The sequence below is a fragment of the Phascolarctos cinereus genome, unplaced genomic scaffold (genome assembly GCF_003287225.1).
Source record: "Phascolarctos cinereus isolate Bilbo 61053 unplaced genomic scaffold, phaCin_HiC Scaffold_2;HRSCAF=192, whole genome shotgun sequence".
Taxonomy (NCBI): domain Eukaryota; kingdom Metazoa; phylum Chordata; class Mammalia; order Diprotodontia; family Phascolarctidae; genus Phascolarctos; species Phascolarctos cinereus.
The window spans coordinates 110,381,520-110,400,893 of NW_027555625.1; the positions used below are offsets into that span (position 1 = coordinate 110,381,520).

Here is a 19,374-nt window from a genome sequence, read left to right on the forward strand (position 1 = left end):
GCGTAGTCTTGTCTCAGTGACCCCCGGTGGAGGTAATCCCTCCCCAGTGGAATACTGACTTCCATCTAGAGAGGTAGGAAAACAACGGTCTCCAGTCCTCTTTAGCCGCAAAAGAAAACATCGATGAGCCCCTCCCCTCCCTTGGGAGCTTCCACAGGTAGCCAGGAAAGGAAAGAGGGGAAACCGAGTTGAGTTCCACAGAATGAGGTCGCGTGTCACCCAATAGATCCTCCGCCGAGCAAGGGCCTTGCCCCGGCTCGTGGAAAGCCGAACTCTCGCCCGGTAGTGGATGATTCGTCGCTCTCCTCGTCGGGTCTGCTGGCGCGGGACGCTCCGATGACCCCGGCTGGAGCCGCCGCCGCCGAGCGGAGCGGGAGCCGAGCGGAGCCGCAGGAGATGGCGTCTCAGCCGCCGCCGCCGCCGAAGCCTTGGGAAACTCGGAGGATCCCGGGGGCCGGAACAGGACCCGGGCCCGGCCCCTCCTTCCAGTAAGTATGGGGGCTCCTTGGCTTCTGCTGCCGGCTGGGCTGAGGAGGCTGAGGTAGCGGCGGTTACGATCGTTGGGTTCGGTCCCCTCCCCCACGCCCCCTCAGCACCGGGGCATCCGAGGCCGGGGCTGGAGGGTCGGGTCCCGGCAAGCCCTTCTGGGCGAGCTGCGTTCTTGGGCGTTCAGCCGGCCGACAGGCGTTGGTTATGCGCCTGCTGTGCGTGCCAGGGGCCGGGCCGGGCGCCGAGGACCCGGGGAGAGGCAGCCCCTGCCCACGGGGGAGGCGGCGTGCAAACAGCTGTGTACACACCAGCTGTACACGGGATCGGCAGACGGGCAGCGCTGGCATGGAGGAGTCGGGGAGGGCTTCCTCTGTAGTGAGAGCTGAGGAAGGAGAGTGCTTCAGGCAGGGGACAGCCGGAGGAAATGCCCAGAGCCGAGGCGGGGTGCCTTATTTGTGTGTCACTGGATTGTTAGAGTGGGACGGGGTCTGGGTTGAGAAGGGCTTTGAGCATTTTGTTGCTGTGGAGGTCTATGGGAAGCCACTGGAGCTTATTGAGTAGGGGGTGACGCGATCTGACGTGAGTTTCAGGAAAAGGAATTTAATGGCTAAATAGCGGGTGGATTGAAGTGGGAAGAGCCTTGAGGCAAGTTGACCCACCAGTAGGCTATTTTAAGTTCAGGTCTGAGGTGATGAGGGTCTGCACTAGAGGAGTGGGAGTGTGAGAGGAGGGCAGGGGACATCCAAGCTGTCTGTACCTCTCTCTGAGCTGAAGAGTTTCTAATGGGGGGGGGGAATGGAGGAGAAAGAGACAGTGTATGCGTGAGAGAGTGTGTGTGTGCGCGCGCGCGTGCGTACACGGTTTGTATGGGGGCAGGGAGAACCTCTTTTCTGAATCCTGAGTATTCCAATAAAAATGTATCTCCGAATTTCCTTTTCACTCACAGCCTTGAGGGCATTACTTTCCCAGTACTAACTCGATAATAATAGAGTGGCTGGGGCTCGGAGTATATGGTAAAAACATTTAACTATAGAGGCCTCAATAAAAGGTGTTTTGGTTTTTTTTAGATATTTAATAAATGTATATTGGAATGATGTTGTTCTTGTCCTGTCAAGTTCCGTTAATATTTGGGTCTGGATTTTGGAAGAATCATTTTAAGACTTATTCTCCTCTGCTGTGTCCAGTCTAGCCTCCTGATGGTTATTCTGTATTCAGTGCCGAGATGGAGACAAAATATAAAATTTTGCTCAATCACTGGGGGAACAAAACAACACTAGAATATGTTCCTGCCAAATTGCATCTGTATATGTTCAGCAAGCTTTGAAGTGCATGAAAACAAGATTTGGGATTGTTCACATAATAAATAGTCCCATCTTTGGGGTACATTGGTCATTGTTAATAATAATTCATAAATAGGAAATGTTTAATTTTATATTTCTTGTTTCTAGTGATGCAGTGTTTTGTTTTTGCAGCATATTTATATTTGCTTGTGGGTTTCAACTCAGTGCTTAAAACAGTTCTTGTTGCTTTTAGATTGGTTTGTAGGAGCCCTTTGTCCAACAGTCTGAGATTATCAATAACAGGGATGAAGTGAGTAGAGTAGGGAGAGAGAGACTTGATGCCATATAGTCTCTCTCCTTTTACTTTTATTCTTTCATCTTATATTTTATCTTATATTTTATTCATCTTACTGTAGGCAGAGCACTATGCTAGACACAGGAAAAATACAATGTTTAGAGAAGCCACAGCCCCTAGGCTCATGGACCTTACAGTCTGATGAAGGGATATTACACAACAAATGCATAAGTGCATTATAGTGGGAGGGAGGAAGAGTTCTAGGCATAGGAACAGAGACTGGAAAGAACACTAGGATATGTGGTGGGTAGAGAGTAGAGTTTAAGCTACCTTCTAGGGGATATAGAGAGTTAGAATATGAGATAAGGCTGGAACAACAGAGTACCATCATATTATACAGGACTTTCCCTAACAAAGAGTTTGACCTTTCCTGAGTAGTGAGTAAGGAGACCCTAAATTTCTTTTGAGGGGAGGAGTGATATGATTAGATTTTTCAGAATTCCTTATGCATTAATTGTTTATATTGTTCACCTTGGTATTTAATTATATATGCCATCTTGTATTTTTTTTCCTGTATCTTGTGTCCCCAGTGCAATTGTCAAGTATTAGAAGACAGGAACAATTCTTCACAGTATTTACATACCTTATGTTTGACTTTTTACAATTTACAAAGTTCCTTCATGCTGTGATACCAGATACTGTTTTATGTAACCTTTGTATCTCCTTTAGTGCCTAACACAGGGCTCTATGCATAGTAGTATGAAATAAATGTTTCAATGAATGAATGAATCTCATTTGATTTTCACAAGCTTATGAGGTGAGCAGGAAATTTTTTTTTACCCCTATTTCCTGAGTATGGAACCCAATGATAGCCTGTATCTCTTGTTTCAAAGCTAGCCTGTCTTAAGGGGAAGTTCTGGAAATTTGACTAACAGGCACATAGCACAAAGGAACTCAAAGAGACCTATGAAGGTATGAATAAAATACCCACACAACTTGAAATAATTTAGTATATGTATTTTTGTATTCCTTATCATATGTATCTCAACTTAAGTGTATATTAGGAACTTAATAAATAACTACTGAATTGAATTTTTTAATTAAACAATTTATTTATTTATTTATTTATTTATTGTTTTCAACATTCACTTCCATAAGATTTTGAGTTTCAAATTTTCTCCTCCCTCCTCCCCAAGACAGTATGTAATCTGATATAGGCTCATATTAAGCATATTTTCACATTAGTCATGATGTAAAGAAGAATGGGAGGAACCACAAGAAAGAAGAATCAAAACAACAAAAGAAAAGGAGAGCAAATCTACATTCAGATTCCATAATTCTTTCTCTGGATGTGGACAGCTTTTTCCATCCGTGAGTCTTTTGGAGTTGTCTTAGATCCTTGCATTGATGAGAAGAGCTAAGTCTATCAAAGTCAGTCATCTCACAGTGTGGCTCTTACTCTGTACAGTGTTCTCCTGGTTCGGTTCACTTCACTCAGCATCAGTTCATATAAGTCTTTTCAGGTTTTTCTGAAGTCTGCCTGCTCATCATTTCTTACAGCACAATAGTATTCCATTACATTTATATACCACAGCTTGTTCAGCCGTTCACCAGTTGATGGGCATCTCCTCAATTTCCAATTCTTGGCCACCACAAAAAGAACTGCTATAAATATTTTTGTACATGTGGGTCCTTTTCCTGTTTTTTTGATCTCTTTGGGATATAAACCTAGAAGTGGTATTGCTGAGTCACTGAACTGACTTTGAGTGCTTGATTATTTCTCTGTAATATGGATATGGATCCTGAACCTCTGAAATTTTCTTTTTTTAGATCTGCTGATTTGGGTCCTACTTTATTGACAAGGCCTGGGCAACCAACTCTTACGAGAGTACCCCCACCAATTCTTCCAAGGCCATCACAGCAGACAGGAAACAGCAATCTGAACACTTTTAGACCTGCTTACACTTCCTTTTCTTCTGGTTATGGAGCATATGGAAATTCATTTTATGGAAGCTACAATCCTTACAGTTATGGATATGGAGGGTTGGGGTATAACCGGTTCCGTATGGATGATCTTCCTCCCAGCAGATTTGTCCAGCAAGCTGAAGAAAGCAGCAGAGGTGCATTTCAGTCCATTGAAAGTATTGTGCATGCATTTGCTTCTGTCAGTATGATGATGGATGCCACCTTTTCAGCTGTCTATAACAGTTTTAGAGCTGTTTTGGATGTAGCCAATCATTTTTCCCGGTTGAAAATACATTTCACAAAAGTGTTTTCAGCTTTTGCATTAGTTAGGACTATACGGTATCTCTACAGACGATTACAGCAGATGATGGGTTTAAGAAGAGGCTCTGAGAATGAGGATTTGTGGGCAGAAAGTGAAGGTACTGTGGCTTGCCTTGGCCCAGAAGACAGAGCAGCTAACTCAGCAAAATCTTGGCCAATATTCTTGTTCTTTGCTGTTATCCTTGGGGGTCCTTACCTTATCTGGAAACTGCTATCTACCCACAGTGAGGAAGTAACAGGTAAGGAAAATTTATAAGGTTACAAATAATCATATTTCTGTTATCAAGGAATAAGGTAACATGGTCACCTTGAGTTTTTAATGAATGGGGCATATCATCAGATTGTGTATATTTTATCTGTTTTTGATCCTTCTTTAGATATATTTTGAGTAAAGGATATTTTGACTGGAAAAACAATAATTAGCAGAAAACAGACTTGTTAATTTAGTCACTGATTAAAGTAAACAAATATTCATTGCAAACCTACATGATACAAGGGCACTTTGCTTGACATTATCCAGAATTTAAAAAAAAATAAATGACATGGTCCTTGCCTCTCAACTACCATGTAATTTAGTAATTGAGATGAAAAGTCTACACAAGAAACTACAATACAAGGCAGAATATGATGATGAGCTATCTATACATATAGTACAAAGTACTAAAGGAAGTCAAAGAAGGGAATGATCACTTCCAACAGAATTTTTCAGAGAAAGCTTAAAGGAAGTAATGTTTGAGCTAGTTCCAGAAAAATGAATCAGATTTCTGAAGGTTAAGTCCCAGGGTCCCTGCCTACTTATATGGTGTCAAAGACTTTAAGTTGCAGAAGAGTTGCCAATCTGTGTAGATAAAAGGAATTGCCTCACCCAGGAGCTCCCTGCATCATACAAATCAGGATTAAAATAAATAGGCAACTGTAAAAGTTTCAAGTGTGTTTCAGAAACTCTTTTGAGTGGTATGTTTTGGGGAATAATGGAGATGAGGCTGAAATAGGACTAGATGTGAAGGGATTTAAATACTTGCTAATACGTTAACATGTAGTGCTTTAAGGTTTACAAAGTACTTTATGTACTTCTCATTTGATCTTCACAATATCCCTGAAAAGTAATTATTACAGATGCTGTACTCATATAGATGAGCAAATGGTCTTTGAGTGACAAAGTCACTTTTCCATGGGCACAAGGCTAGTGAATGTTGAAGGTGGGATTTGAACCCAAGTATCCTGGTCATCTAGTCCACTTAAATGCACCACACTTTCTCCTCAAGCTAACGATTTTAAACTTTGCAGATAGTCGGGAAGTCGTTGAAGATTTTTGAACATAATGATATAACATATAAGTTATGCTTTAGGTAGATTAATCTGGCAAAAGTGTACAGTATGAATTGTGGGATAAAGAGTGGAGGAACACCAGTTAGAAGGTTAGTACAAGAATCCAGATCAAAGGCATTAATTAATTCAGTGTGGTGGAAATAGGAGGGGTCTGATGGAAGAGACATTTCACACTACTTTGTTGCGCATAGTCCATTATTTAATTGTTGAATTGCAGCAGTGAGGATCAGTAGGGTTTAGTGACTTATTTAGGTGTGTGGGATGAGGAAGAAGAAAGAAGTAAAAACTTCCAAGGTTTTAAGCTCAGGTACTGAAATAATGGTGGTGCCATTTTTAGAAGTAGAAAAAATAAGAGGAGGAGCTAAGTAGGGCAGGGTCGGGGTGAATAATAGCTTTGGTTGTAGGTTTAAGTTTCAGGTACTAACAGAACATTAAAAGAGAGATATCCAGTAAGCAGAAATGTGCAACTAGGGCTGGACATGTAGATTTTGGAGTCATCTACCTAAAGTTCATAGCTAAATCTCTGGTGTAAATAAACTTACTCAGGGAGAAGAGAGAAGAGAAGGATGTATTTGTAGGAAAAGGAAGGAGCCTAAAGAAAAATTGAAGATGTAAGTGTCAAAGGGGAAAATTGATGGGGCAGAGTCTTGGAGAGGGGTTTGGAATAGATGAGATCAAAAATAATTACTAGTAAAAGGGTAAGCCTAAGAAAAGAAATTACTTCCCTTGAGATTAAAAAGGAGGAGGAGGAGAGGGATAGAAAAACATACATAGGTAAAGAGAAGGAAAATTTGAGAGTTCACATTGTTTGACTTCAATTTTCAGTGAACCCTGCAGGAGTCACAGTCATATGCCAAAAAATAAAAGGTGAATGGGGGGCTGAGCAGTAGGAAAAGTTTGAAGTATACTCAGAGGAATTCAATATTGATGGTACAGAATACATTTTTTCTGGTTTTCTTAAAGAATAAGATATATTTTTTAAACTGCATCTAATGAAATGTGTGGCTTTTTCTGCTGATATTTCATTTTTTATTAACTTCATCTAATTCATAATTTCGAATATAGCAACCACCAATTGGGCGAGTGGTGAGGATGACCATGTTGTAGCCAGAGCAGAATATGATTTTTCTGCTGTTTCTGAAGAAGAAATTTCTTTCCGGGCTGGTGATATGCTAAACTTGGCACCCAAAGGTAATATGCTTCAATATTTTAAGAGTATTGGTGATATATAATGTGTAACGTCTGTGTTTTGTCTGTGAAATTTTTTGTTTGTAAATAAAGTGCTCCTAATTGCCACTGAGGATTCAGGATACCATGTTAATTATTAATTAGTTACAGTTGTGACTCATATTAATTTAAAGCCTTAAAACCTTCAGGAGAGAAATACAGCATCAGGATTTTGTCCAACAATAATAATAAAAACAAAAAAGGAAACATTTTGTGTTTATATAGTGCCTCTTTTAGAAGAACTCAAAATATGTGAATTCCAAACTGGAAGTGAATCACTTCTTTGAAGAATAATGCTTGTATAATCTAATAAATTACCAGGGAATTATCTGCTTTTATCCAAGTCTCTGTACTGGGAATATGGGATCACTACCACTCTTCCTCGAAGTAATATTTTGCTTTTATTTGGTAATGGTATTGAATTTTTGCCAGAAAATCTGTGTGCTCATAAACCAGGAGCAATGCCAAATTTCAGCAAGTCATTTATCAATATTTTGAGTATTCTTTTTAACCAATTTCCAGTGACTTAGCAAACTAACTAGAATTTATGTTGAACTTTTTTTTAAATTGCTGTTTTAATGACTTCAGATAAAATTATTTTTATCTTTATTCCTGTCTAGTCAGAGCAATAGGAATTTTTTGTGGAGACTCAATTTGGATAGCAACATTGAGATCATAATTTTTGTATTAATCATCTTAAAATGTCTGTGGTCTTCTTAATGAAAACACTGACTCTTTAATGGTTTGGGGCAATTTTTACCTGAACTTTAAATACATTGTATTAACTACATTGTAATAACAGTCTTACTGTTGAATACGTTGATTTTTTTTTAGGGCAGCTAGGTGGTACAGTGGATAGAGTGCCAGTCCTCCAGTCAGGAAGACCTGAGTTCAAATCCAGCCTCAGACATTTATTAACTGCGTGACCCTGGGCAAGTCACTTACCACTGTTTGCCTCAGTTTGCTCATCTGTAAAATGAGCTGGAGAAGGAAATGGCAAACTACTCCATTATCTTTGCCAAGAAAACCCCAAATCAGAAAACAAAGAGTCGGGCATGACTGAACAACAGCAACAACATGTTGATTTGTTATGTGAATGATTGAAAAGTTTGACCTAGTTAAACTGGTTAGAACTTGCTGGATCTTGAAGCCAGTCCTTCAAATGAAGACATCTTTAGTTGGAGATACCACATAATTCTTTTGATTGACTTGTTTATTTATGTTATTATTAGATTATATAGTATTTTTCTTCCAGTGAAATACATAGTAAAATAACTCCTTTAGAATTTGTCTAGTGAGCTCTTCAAGAAAACAGGTGCTGTGCAAATACAGTGATTTTTAAGATTTAATATTACAGCCACCTACATGAAATGAGGTAAGAGACTAAAGGTAAGGCAGTATTAACATATAAAAATCAGATAAATGGTAGAACAAAACAGCAGTGGAGAAATGTCTCTGACCTAAATATGACGCACTTACAGGACCTGCCCTAGAATGGCCCCTATATTGGGTAGTCACAGAAGCTCTCCTTTGCCCCTTCTTTTTTCCTCCCTTCTTCCCTCACTGGCACTTCCTGATTGTCACTTTATACTTGGGCTGGTCCGGAATAAGGCCTGAACTGGCATGAGGGAAGGAGATCTCCTTTCCATTCTCTCCCTTTACTGCTGCCCTCTTTTCTCCCTACCCTATATACTCTGCAAAAAAAACCCAGGTGATCCACTGAGTCTAGTCATCTCCCTAAAGTAAATGATTGCTACTTCAATCCTTGGTTTATCCCCAAGCTCACCATTTGTTGTCTTTCCTCAAAGGAAATGACATCTCTTTCCACATAAATGGGCATTTGTCCAGCAATTGAGAGTGGGAAGAGGAGAGTCTGAAAAGGAAGAGTCATGGAAGACAGTTGTTTTACCCCACCTTTTTCTCTTGTTTCACTGCCATTTAGGCACTGAATATTGAAGATGGAAGTAAACTTCAATCACTCAGATCATCTAGTCTGAGGTGTCCCCTTCTTCCCTCCCACTTCAGGACTGAATCAGGAAAATCTGAGGTCAAATCATACATTAGCTGTGTGACCCTGGGCAAGTCACTTCAACTCTGTTTGCCCCAGTTTCCTCACCTATAACAATAATGAAGAATACCTACCATTCAGGGTTGTAAGGATCAAATGAGGTAATACTTGTAAAGTGCTTAGCACAGTGCCTGGCATATAGTAGTCACTTATTCCCTTCCCCTTTCCATAGTCTAACTCATTTTACAAATGAAGAAACTGAGGCCCAAAGAGGGCCAGTGATATTTCCAAAGTCACACTGTTACTTAGTGTCATAACTGGGGCTAGAACTCTGTCTCCTGCTTCATAGGTGTATATTTTTTCCACTTGACAAGAAGGATAGCTGGCAATCCAACAGTAAGGAAAAGACCAAAATTATAAGTAGCTTCTAAAGATATAGTTAGCATTATAAAGCCATTTATTGATACAAATAGTCTTCTATACCATAGTAGTCCCCTGATTATTTCTCTATCTTATAATACAGTATTGATGAAGATAACCTGTTGGGAGTAGAAGATGGGTATTGAGGGAGGAAGGAGGTGGATTCTAGTTCTACCTTTTATATATGCTAGCTATGTGACATTAGCTAATAGAGGTAAGTCATTTGACCTGTCGGTACCCCAGGCAGCATTCTTAAAATTTAAAATTACAGAGGAGTTGCCTATTTGCTTTGGTGGATTGAGTTTCCAAACCAAGGATTCCCTAATTCAATTCAGTGTCAAATCTGGACCCTCCCTTCAAAAATTGATTGAAATTATCTAGAATGATCCAGGAAAAGTCGAGTGTTATGTTCCACATACTATTTAAGAATGTAAAGAAGGACATGATATATTTTAGAAACATATCTATCAAAAATGGTTTAAAAGATTTTTGGTGCTAGTGGAGTAGGCTAGATAAATGAGGTGTATAGGCTTTTATAAGTTTGAACTATGTAACTTATTAAGTTCTTCCTTTAAGCACTATATACTTAAACAGTAGGTAAAATGTAGCACTTAACTTTTTCTTTATGACACCAGATAATTAGGTATGAATAGAAAATTTTTTTATTTTACTTTCAGTCTAGACTTTTTCAACAGTGATAGGTGGTGTAGTGGATAGAGCACTGGGCCTAAAGTCAGCAAGATCTGAGTTCAAATATGGCCTCAGGTACTTACTACCTGTGTGATCCTGGGCAAGTCACAGTTTCTGTCTGTCTTCGTTTCCTCAACTGGAAAATGGAAATAATAATAGGACCTACCCCGTAGGGTTGTTGTGACATTCAAGTAAGTTAGCCGGAAAAAAAAATCCAGTAGGAGTTGGCACATAGTAGACACATAATAAATGCTTATTCCTTTCACCCTCCCTGGTGTGGACACTCCCTCAATTGATGAATAGCTCCTCTTGTATATAGCAGTGGCTTCTAACATTTTTGTTTGATTCTTCTGCTTTCTCCCTCTATCAAGTAAGAGGTGTAAACGAATAACTAAATGTGTTGAAAATTTTAGATTTTAAACCTGTTTCCAAGGACTGGTTCACTTAAATTTTCTCCTTTGTTCTCTTTGAATAATTCTTTTCCAGAATAAGGAAATCTTTTGTCTTCTGTGATGACCTATATCTGTCTATGTTACATTGTTCAAAGATAACTGAACAGATTTAGCAGTTGTGTTAAGATGCTATGTATAACTAGGTATACTAACATGACAGCTTTAAAATGCAAAAATAAATCTTTCAAAACTGAATACTTAAAACTTTCTTTCGTAAATTGTCTTTGACTTTTTGAACTTTTGTCTAGAAATCTGAGTACTTTAAAAAAATTTTTTTCATTATGGATTTAACCCAATATTCATTCCTTTGAAAATTTCATAGCAATATGTTAGCATGTTTCTCATCACAGATGAAATGGAATGATCTTCTTTATAGCTTACACCAAGAGGACAAAGGGGAATTATACCACTTAATGTATCATTTTCCAAGCTATGTTTTAGTAAATATATGTTATTTTTCCTATTAACAGGAAAGGTAAGGAAATTGAAAATAAATTTAGTAATCCTTGTCTTTGGTTTTGTGAGTTTGAAATGTAGAAAAGTTTAAGCATTCAGTGGACATTATTTTGTATATTTGGAGGAATCCGTTTCCTGATACATTTTTTGGATTATAATTGAATCTCTTATGCAAATAAGAGACCATTAAGGACACTTTTTGAAATTTGAATTTTACCTAATATTTTGTTTTTGTTTTATATTTTACTTACTGTGTTTTAATGTCTATTCTGTCGTGTACTGCCGGAGTATTTTATAATTGAAAAACTTTTTTTCCTTCCATCAGAACAACAGCCCAAAGTTCGTGGCTGGCTTCTTGCTAGCCTTGATGGCCAAACAACAGGACTTGTGCCAGCTAATTATGTCAAAATTCTTGGTAAAAGAAGAGGTAGGAAAACAGTGGAATTGAATAAGATTACAGAGCAGCAACGAGCTTTTACCAACTCAGCCCTAATTAGTGGAACCACTGCTGCTGACACATTGGAGGAGCAGGAAGCAGCCTTTGAATCTGTTTTTGTTGAAAATAATAAGGTTCCAGTTACATCTGAATCCACTGGCAAAAGTGGAGATAAACAAGATCTTTGATATCCTTCATGTTTACTTACAATTGAACTGTTTTCAAAAAATATGATTTTGATATTTCTTTGAAAGAAATAGCCCACAATCTAATGCAAACGTGTTTTGGCTATCATAGATGTTTTTGCTGCTAGAAAAATATTTAAGGTGTACTTTAGTAAGCTGGTTCAGAACGTAACCTGGTTGCTTTCTACAAGTTATTGGAGCAGGAGGTTTTCTTAGTCCTGGATTAAGACTTCCTGTTTCTCATCAAATGCCCCATTGTTTATTGAAAGAGTTACTTTGATGAGCTATAGAATGTATTGTTTATTGGAATGTAGAACTCTGATTTTTTAAGACTTCTAAACAGATTGTCTGAGAATGCTCAGAAAGTAGGAGATAATATATAAAAAAGTAAGAACCAACTTAAAAAAAAAGAGTTATTGGTAGTTTTTAAGGAATTTAACTACCCAAAGTGGGTTAAGGGCAGGTAGCCAGAGATTTGTCCTTTAAGTAAGAACTCCTGGATAATAAGAATTATATGACCTTTATTGCAGCCCAGTTCTGCATCATTTGCTTTTGATTATATTTTTCCACCTTTTCAGAATAATTTCATATTCATCCTTTTTTTAATATCTTGAAAAGTTCACTAAAAGCATTGGGAATAAAACTACTTCCTAGAATGATTTAAAGACTGTATGCAGCACCAAAATCTTCCCTAGGTAGTTGTGATCTTTTTTTTTTTTTAACTCCAGAATGTCTCCATTTCTTTGTGCTGAGAGTCCTACATCTTTTGAGCCCTTAAAAATATGGCTACTTTTATGAAAAGAGAGAGTGCAGTAGAGGTACTTTTCCCAAAAAAAAACCTGAACATACAAGCTCTTTGAGGCTGAGTAAAATGATTTACCCAGTTCTAGCAGTGGTGATATTTAACTTTCTCATTTAAACCCTGTTTATATCTTAGTATGATTACTTTTTAAAATTTCGCGTGCAGATAGTCCTACAAAGATATTAAAAATGATACAGGTTATTTCCTTTAGATTTAGGATTTGTAACTAACAAAGCAAAGCAGATCACAAAATACTATATTGCCATTCAGTTAAGTAACCTACTTGATTTGAGTCTTTGTTTAAATAATGATTTCAAATGCAACTAAATTTCAGGGTGCTTAAATATCTTATAGCAAAATCTGGAGATTCCTGTAAACCATGATCATATATGACAGTGATTGCTACAAAGTAATTTTAACATTAAGCTCAAAATAGTAAAGTACTTTAAGATGATGTCTAAAACTGAATTATTTGATAGAATTATGAATTAGTATGCTTTTACATTTCTTCTGTTGAACTTTATGTTCACTAAATGAGCAATTTTAGAACAGACTCTACAACATGAGTAGCCTAAATGAAACTTACTAAAGGATATCTCTGAAATTTGTTTTTTAAAATAGACATCATTTAAATTAGTACTCCTATCTGAACAGGAAAATGGAACATCTTAGAATTTTAAAATGTATGAGAGAGCTAAAAAGGTGTAGAGAAAATAAACTTCCTAAATATGTTGCTTAGAGATTCAGCCAAGGTATATAACAAATCTTTAAATATTATTTATCATTATTCGCTTTTTCTGATTTTTGTGGTTATTCTTAGATGTAATTGCTGGGATCCAGTTCATGGAATCTAAATCTCATACCAAAATTTCTAAAGCAGATTAGTTATTTAATTTGATGTTGGAACAGCCAAATTGAATGGGAGTACAATGGAAGTAAAAAAGCCCTGAAACTTGGTGGTGGCCTCATTAAATTTGATGGGAAGTATTTATTTAGTTCCTAGGCTAGGGATTGTGGTTGCTATTAAGAATGAAGAAGGAATAACAGAGGATAAAGTAAAAAGGTGGATAAATATAGCTTCATCTTTCATTGAGGTCGTTCTTATGTCCTTGATGTTTTTAGTATGGTAGGTTGCTATATAAATTACCTGACTAGTGAGTGTATGTATGTGTGCGAATCCCTATTTTACTGGAAAACCAGGAAGGGAATTAAGAATTTTGAGTAAGCAAAGAAAGTCTTTGAAATTTCTGTTATCATGACTTTTACAATATAATTTTCAAGTAGGGCTAAATTTGTTTGCTGTTCAGGTCCCCAGTTTTTTTGCTTCATCAATTATTTAATTAAGGAATGGACATTTTAAAGAAACTATTAAGCAAAACATTTTCAAGTTAATATCCTCACATTATCAATAAGCAGACATTTAGCATTCTCAGTTTTTCTGATTGTATTCTTTGACCTATCAGCTTAAAGAAAACAAAGTAAAGCTATTGTAGTTAGTCATTTAATGTTTTAATTTTTAGGTATCTGATTTAGTCTATCACTGTGTCATAACTATACATTAACCTGAATAAAACTATACTTTGTCTTTTGTTTTCTTAATGAAAAAAAGACAGAGAAAATGGATACAGTTAAAATATATTTTATTTTTAAATGATTGTGAAATCACATGTACTGTATAAATAAAAATAAATTAAATTTCACTGATATTTTCTGCAGGTGACCTGATATTCTGTTTCTTAATCCAGAAGGTATTGAGAAGTGTTTATAGGGTTTTTTTTGTTGTTTTTTTTTAAAGTTAATTTTCTCATGTTATTCATATCAGACTATTTCCAACCCATTTATATGTTCAATTTCTTCTGTATTTAAATAGCTCCCAATAAAAATAGTTTTATGTTGTTATAAAAGTTATATTAAATGCTGTATAACTGGTATAAAGAAGCTAAGACAGTGAATCTGAAGACCTGGACCTAGCGCCATCACTAATTATTGATGTGTCCTTGGGCAAGTCACATAACCATTTGTCTCAGCTGCAAAAAAGGAAGAAATAGGTGCCCTACCTACCTCACAGGGCTGTTGTGAGGATCAAATGTGATTGTGTATTTATGAAAATTATTTGAAAAGCATCATATAACAAATACTGGGATGGAGACAATACAGCCATGATTTTGGCAGCCAGCAGTATGTTTGTTAGAATGCTATATACGTAAATATTAGTCCAGGAGAATGGAAGAGGATAGAGAAGACAGTATAAATTATGTAATTTAACATTTTTTCATAAAGATACATATACAGCAAAAGTTCTTAACCTGGGGTCCATGAACCCCACTGTGGTTTGTGGATAGATTTCAGAGGGTCCTTTAACTTGGGAGGGAGGGAAGAGAATTCATCTTTTTTCTCCCGAATCTCTAAAGAAATAGCATTTTCTTCAATTTTGAATGTAGGCAGCAAACATTCTTAGAAGAAGGGATCCATAGACGTTACCAGACTCATAGCAGTCCATGACATAAGAAGGATTAAGAACCTCTGCGACAGAGCTGAAATGTAGCCATTGGTAGCAGTAATCTTGTATGTGTAGAATACTTTTTTACCCTTGAAAACTTAATTGTTTTATCAATTATGACATAGTTATACATGATATATATAATAATTACATATAATTCTGCACAAAATAAAACAAAAAATACATCTGCCAAATAATACAGCAATTTATTATAGAAACTATGATGAGATTTTTATGTTCATCCAGAAAAGTGAAATTAAATTTAGCTTTTCTTTCTTCCCAAAAAGTTCTCTCGTGCTGATTTATCTAAAACAGAAGGGTGAATTGATCCATTTTTCAGATGGTTAAATCATGGAATGTACATATACTAAAAGCAATTTTTTCCAATTCTGCATATTTTTTTCAGTTTCTTAATATTCTTTCCTTGTCTCATTAATTAGAAACATATACAGTCTTTTTTTAACCTCACTAGAAAAATTTTATTCAACCACTTATTTATTTTTAAATTTTATTGTATTCAGTTACTATAATTGAATAAATCAGGGTTCTTTTTTTGTAAAACAAGTAAATCTCAAAGATTTAGTTTAATGGCATTCAATTAGAATGAATGGGAAGTTACATTATGGTAACATGTATCTTAAGGGAAATGTGTTCATAGGAATCTTACAAGTACTGTATCTGTACTCTAATGCCTCTTGGAAGAAAAATTTGACTGTGTGAAGAGAAATGTAAAACTTTAAGAATTTTTGAAGCCATGGGGGGATTTTCTTTGGGGGCAAAGGAGACTGAGAGAGATATATGCCAAGAGGAAAAGGACTCAAAATTTGAAGGGAAAAATTGAAACATGCATAATACTTATTTGTTAGGACTTTTTTTACCTAAAGACATTGTTAGTTAAGGAACATAGAAACATATCGTATATAACCTGGCTAGTTCAGAAATGTATCACGTTCTGAGAACTGAGAGATTTTTTTAAATTTTGGGAGCCTTCACAGCTCTACATACAAACTAGTTTAAATTTGAAATTCTTGGACTGGGACATCAATAAGCATTTTAGGGATACATAATTGAAAAATTAAGCTCTTCTTTAGAAGTAAGCAATTTTTTTTCTCTCTCTCAGGCAGTGTGTTCTATGTACCATCTTTTTATGACTCTCTTGTGTCTCAACAATACCCAACATAAATTGACTCATGAATTCTTCAGTTCAAGCTCTTCAATTTATTCACATTACATCTTTGCTTCTGTAAATGACCCTGGACTGAGATTTTTGCCATTCATAGTTTCTCTTTGTACTGTCAAATCCCTCAATCTTTTAGCCCCTTTGCACAAGCCATTTGGTTAGGCAAAAAAAAAAAATCTAAACTCAAATAATTATCTCTTCTGGTATCTGATCTGTATTTTAATCCCCATTTTAATATTTTACTAAATGTTCACCCCTGTAGTCTTACTGACAATTACTAAGAATGCCATTTTCCTTTAGAGATTATAAAAGGGATCACCTTGCACCATTATCTTTTTGTAGTGTTCCCCTTGATGCAAAGAGGTAGGTACTCCATAAAGGAAAAAAAAATAGCATATGGCCTTCATTGTGAATATACTGATGTTAATTGTAAATGTGACATTAATACAGTGTTAAATTTGGTAATTTACATTATGTTAACAGTATGTTTTATTTTCCTAGTCCAATTTAAATGGTGCACTATTAGCTTTTCACTCTTCTATCATGTTTTACTGGATGTTCTGGTATACAAATAGATATTAATAAATACTTTGGTAATCCATTAAAAAGCAAAATAAAATGCTTTATGCACTTAATTGTTTGCATCATGGATAACCAGATGCTTGCTTGAAGTCTGTCCCCTCCCTCCTCCCCATTCTAAATTATCAGAGCTGAGTAGAAAGTACACAGTAAAGATGTTATGTTCTTGAATCCTTTAACCTATTGTTATCCAGATTTAGCTGTTCTAGCCAACAGTAAGTTCTGTGATTCTATAAAGTTGTAAAGGAGGTTTTGGAGTGATAGAGTTGGACCACTCCCTCCCCTCCATGCCATCATTTAGAGAAAAGGCTCATCTAAACATTTCCACATATCTGAAAGATGAATTGTTCCAAAGATTTTCAAGTAGATAATTATATGAGATTTTTTAATTTTTAAAAAACTGTGTAGTATCTAGCCCTTTTACTATTTTGAATTTTTTTTGCTTTCTCAAGTTTCATATATGTCTACTGACAACCTACTTCACTTTCTTTAGACCTGAAAGTTACTGATCAACTAAGGAATTTGAAGTAACTGATTTTTTTCCTGTAACCTACTTTTACAAGACAATGCAATATTTGGAATTTATTCTTTTAAAAAATTAAAAAGACAACTTCCAGAGTCAGTATACGATCAGCCTACTCTTCTATAACTTTTATATTTGTAGTGCTGTGCTGTTATAATTGGTATTTATAATGCTATTTTAAGGCAGAACAAGTGCTTTCTGAAGTATTAAGATGGTCAGAATAGTTTAATGCATTTTGTGTTCTAATGCATTATTTTTAATAAATTGATAATTCATGTATGGTAATATGTAGTTATTTTGTTAACCAAACTAATTAGCCAGACTATCCAGTTTTCCAAATGTTCTCAATAAATAGGATTTTACTGTAGTTAGTCTAGTTGACCTTTTTACTTACATGTGGAAAACAAAGGCAACTTTTAAAGACCAACTGAAGTTAAATTCTTAGTGTTAATGACCACACTTTACTTTTCAAACCATGTAGTCAATATGTTTTAAGTTTCAAAATACACTAAATTTTCTTTGCTGGGGGCTAGAGATTGTAAATAGTTTAATTTGAAGAAAATGCATTAACTAGGATCTTGCTTATTGTACTTTAATAATAAACCATGTTGAAATCATTTAATTAAATGGTCTGTAGATTTTCATAGTTTGTAGCAACCAACTTTCTGAAGGGTAGATGATTTTAGTTCTCTTTTCAATATTTATCACCAAGAGTCTTTGCTGAAGATGTTACTGTGTATAGGAATGAAATTTCTTTAGGGAAGCTACTTATAAAGGATAAAATATATATCAGAGCTCTGTGGGAATATAAAAGATATGCTGATAGAACAGAAGGACATGAATCTTGGTGGATAAAGTGCAAGTGTGCTATCTTCTTATTTGGGCATAATAAGGATTGAGAGTATAAGGTGAAGAAAAGTATGTTGCAAAAGAGGCTTGGGGGCTAGGGGGTTGTTAGGTTTGTAGGCAAAATATAAGTACATGAAATTAGACACCACCACTTCCATGGAGAACTGAGATGCATGCTAAGCAGTTGGCCTATTAACATACCAGGATACCAATTGGATTCTTAACATTGGAGTCTCTTGTGACAGTGAACAAGTTCACATAGAATGATTTATACTCACCTGCCCCACTGTAGGATCTCTGTTCTGGGCCATCATAGCAGCTTCAGAAAGGGCAATGAGTGTTCTTGAAATTGGGAGGGAGAATCACCAAGTCAGAAAGGTTAAGGAAAGTTTCACACGGGAAGTAGGACCTAATTGAGGCCCTAAAGGATAAGTCTGATTTAAATAATGAAAAGGGAAGATGATTCCAGGCACACAGAAGATACTGCAGTAGCAAAACTGTGAGGGCACAGTGAACTGACTTCTTGGCTGGAGTAAAGAATTCATATTGGACTACAGTGCATATAAAATTAACGCTGAATTATGAAAGACCTTGAATACCAGGTTAAGGAATTTGAGATTTACCCTACTAGCAGTAGGGAGCCACTGACAGTATTTGAGCAGGCAGTGAATGACATGAAAAAAAGCTGTGTTTATGTTATTTTAGGCTAAATATCCAGAATAAGGCAGCTAGGTGGGCACAGTGGATGGAGCACTGAACTTGGATTCTAGAAGACTCATCTTTCCTGAGTGCAAATCTGTTCTCCGACACTTACTAGCTGTGTGACCCTGGGCAAGTCACTTGACCCAGTTTGCCTCAGTTTCCCCATCTGGAAAAGGAACTGGAGAAGGAAATGGCAAACCGCTCTACTATCTTTGCCAAGAAAACCCCAAATAGGGTCACAGAGTCAGACAAGACTGAAAACCACTGAACAACCACAAAAATCCAAAATAAAACTAACCAATAAATTAAATCAATTTCTTTCTCTATCAACATTTTTCTTCCAAAGAAGAGTTGTCTTTCTTTGAAAAATTCTTAACACTATACGAATTAGGTTGTTTTTTTCTTTCGAAGTGGATTGAAGGCAGGTGCTATTGGCATACTGAGTTTGGCCTTGGTAGCAATGTTGCCATGGTTCTTGTTACAGCATGGGAAAAGGATAGCTAATGTACTGGACTACAGACAGCATCAGGTGTGATTAATGCAGCAATTAAGACACTGAAGGAACAAAAATACCTCAGACATCCATGAAAAAGGAAATAAAGAAGCCTGGAAGAAATAAGATCAAAGAGGGACCCAAGAATGCTGTGTGAAAGTAAGGGAACTTAATCACTTTATGATAATCCCTT

At 36.4% G+C, this 19,374-nt stretch overlaps 1 protein-coding gene across 1 annotated transcript; it reads left to right on the plus strand.

Annotated features, from left to right (window-relative positions):
* The first annotated feature begins 265 nt into the window (after positions 1–265).
* On the plus strand, positions 266–17,764 carry PEX13 (peroxisomal biogenesis factor 13). The gene is made up of 4 exons (XM_020985504.2): positions 266–488; positions 3,895–4,589; positions 6,745–6,870; positions 11,258–17,764. Exons 1-4 carry the CDS (start codon positions 337–339, stop codon positions 11,554–11,556), a joined length of 1,272 nt encoding a protein of 423 aa, XP_020841163.1. The 5' UTR covers positions 266–336; the 3' UTR covers positions 11,557–17,764.
* The last annotated feature ends 1,610 nt before the right edge of the window (positions 17,765–19,374 follow it).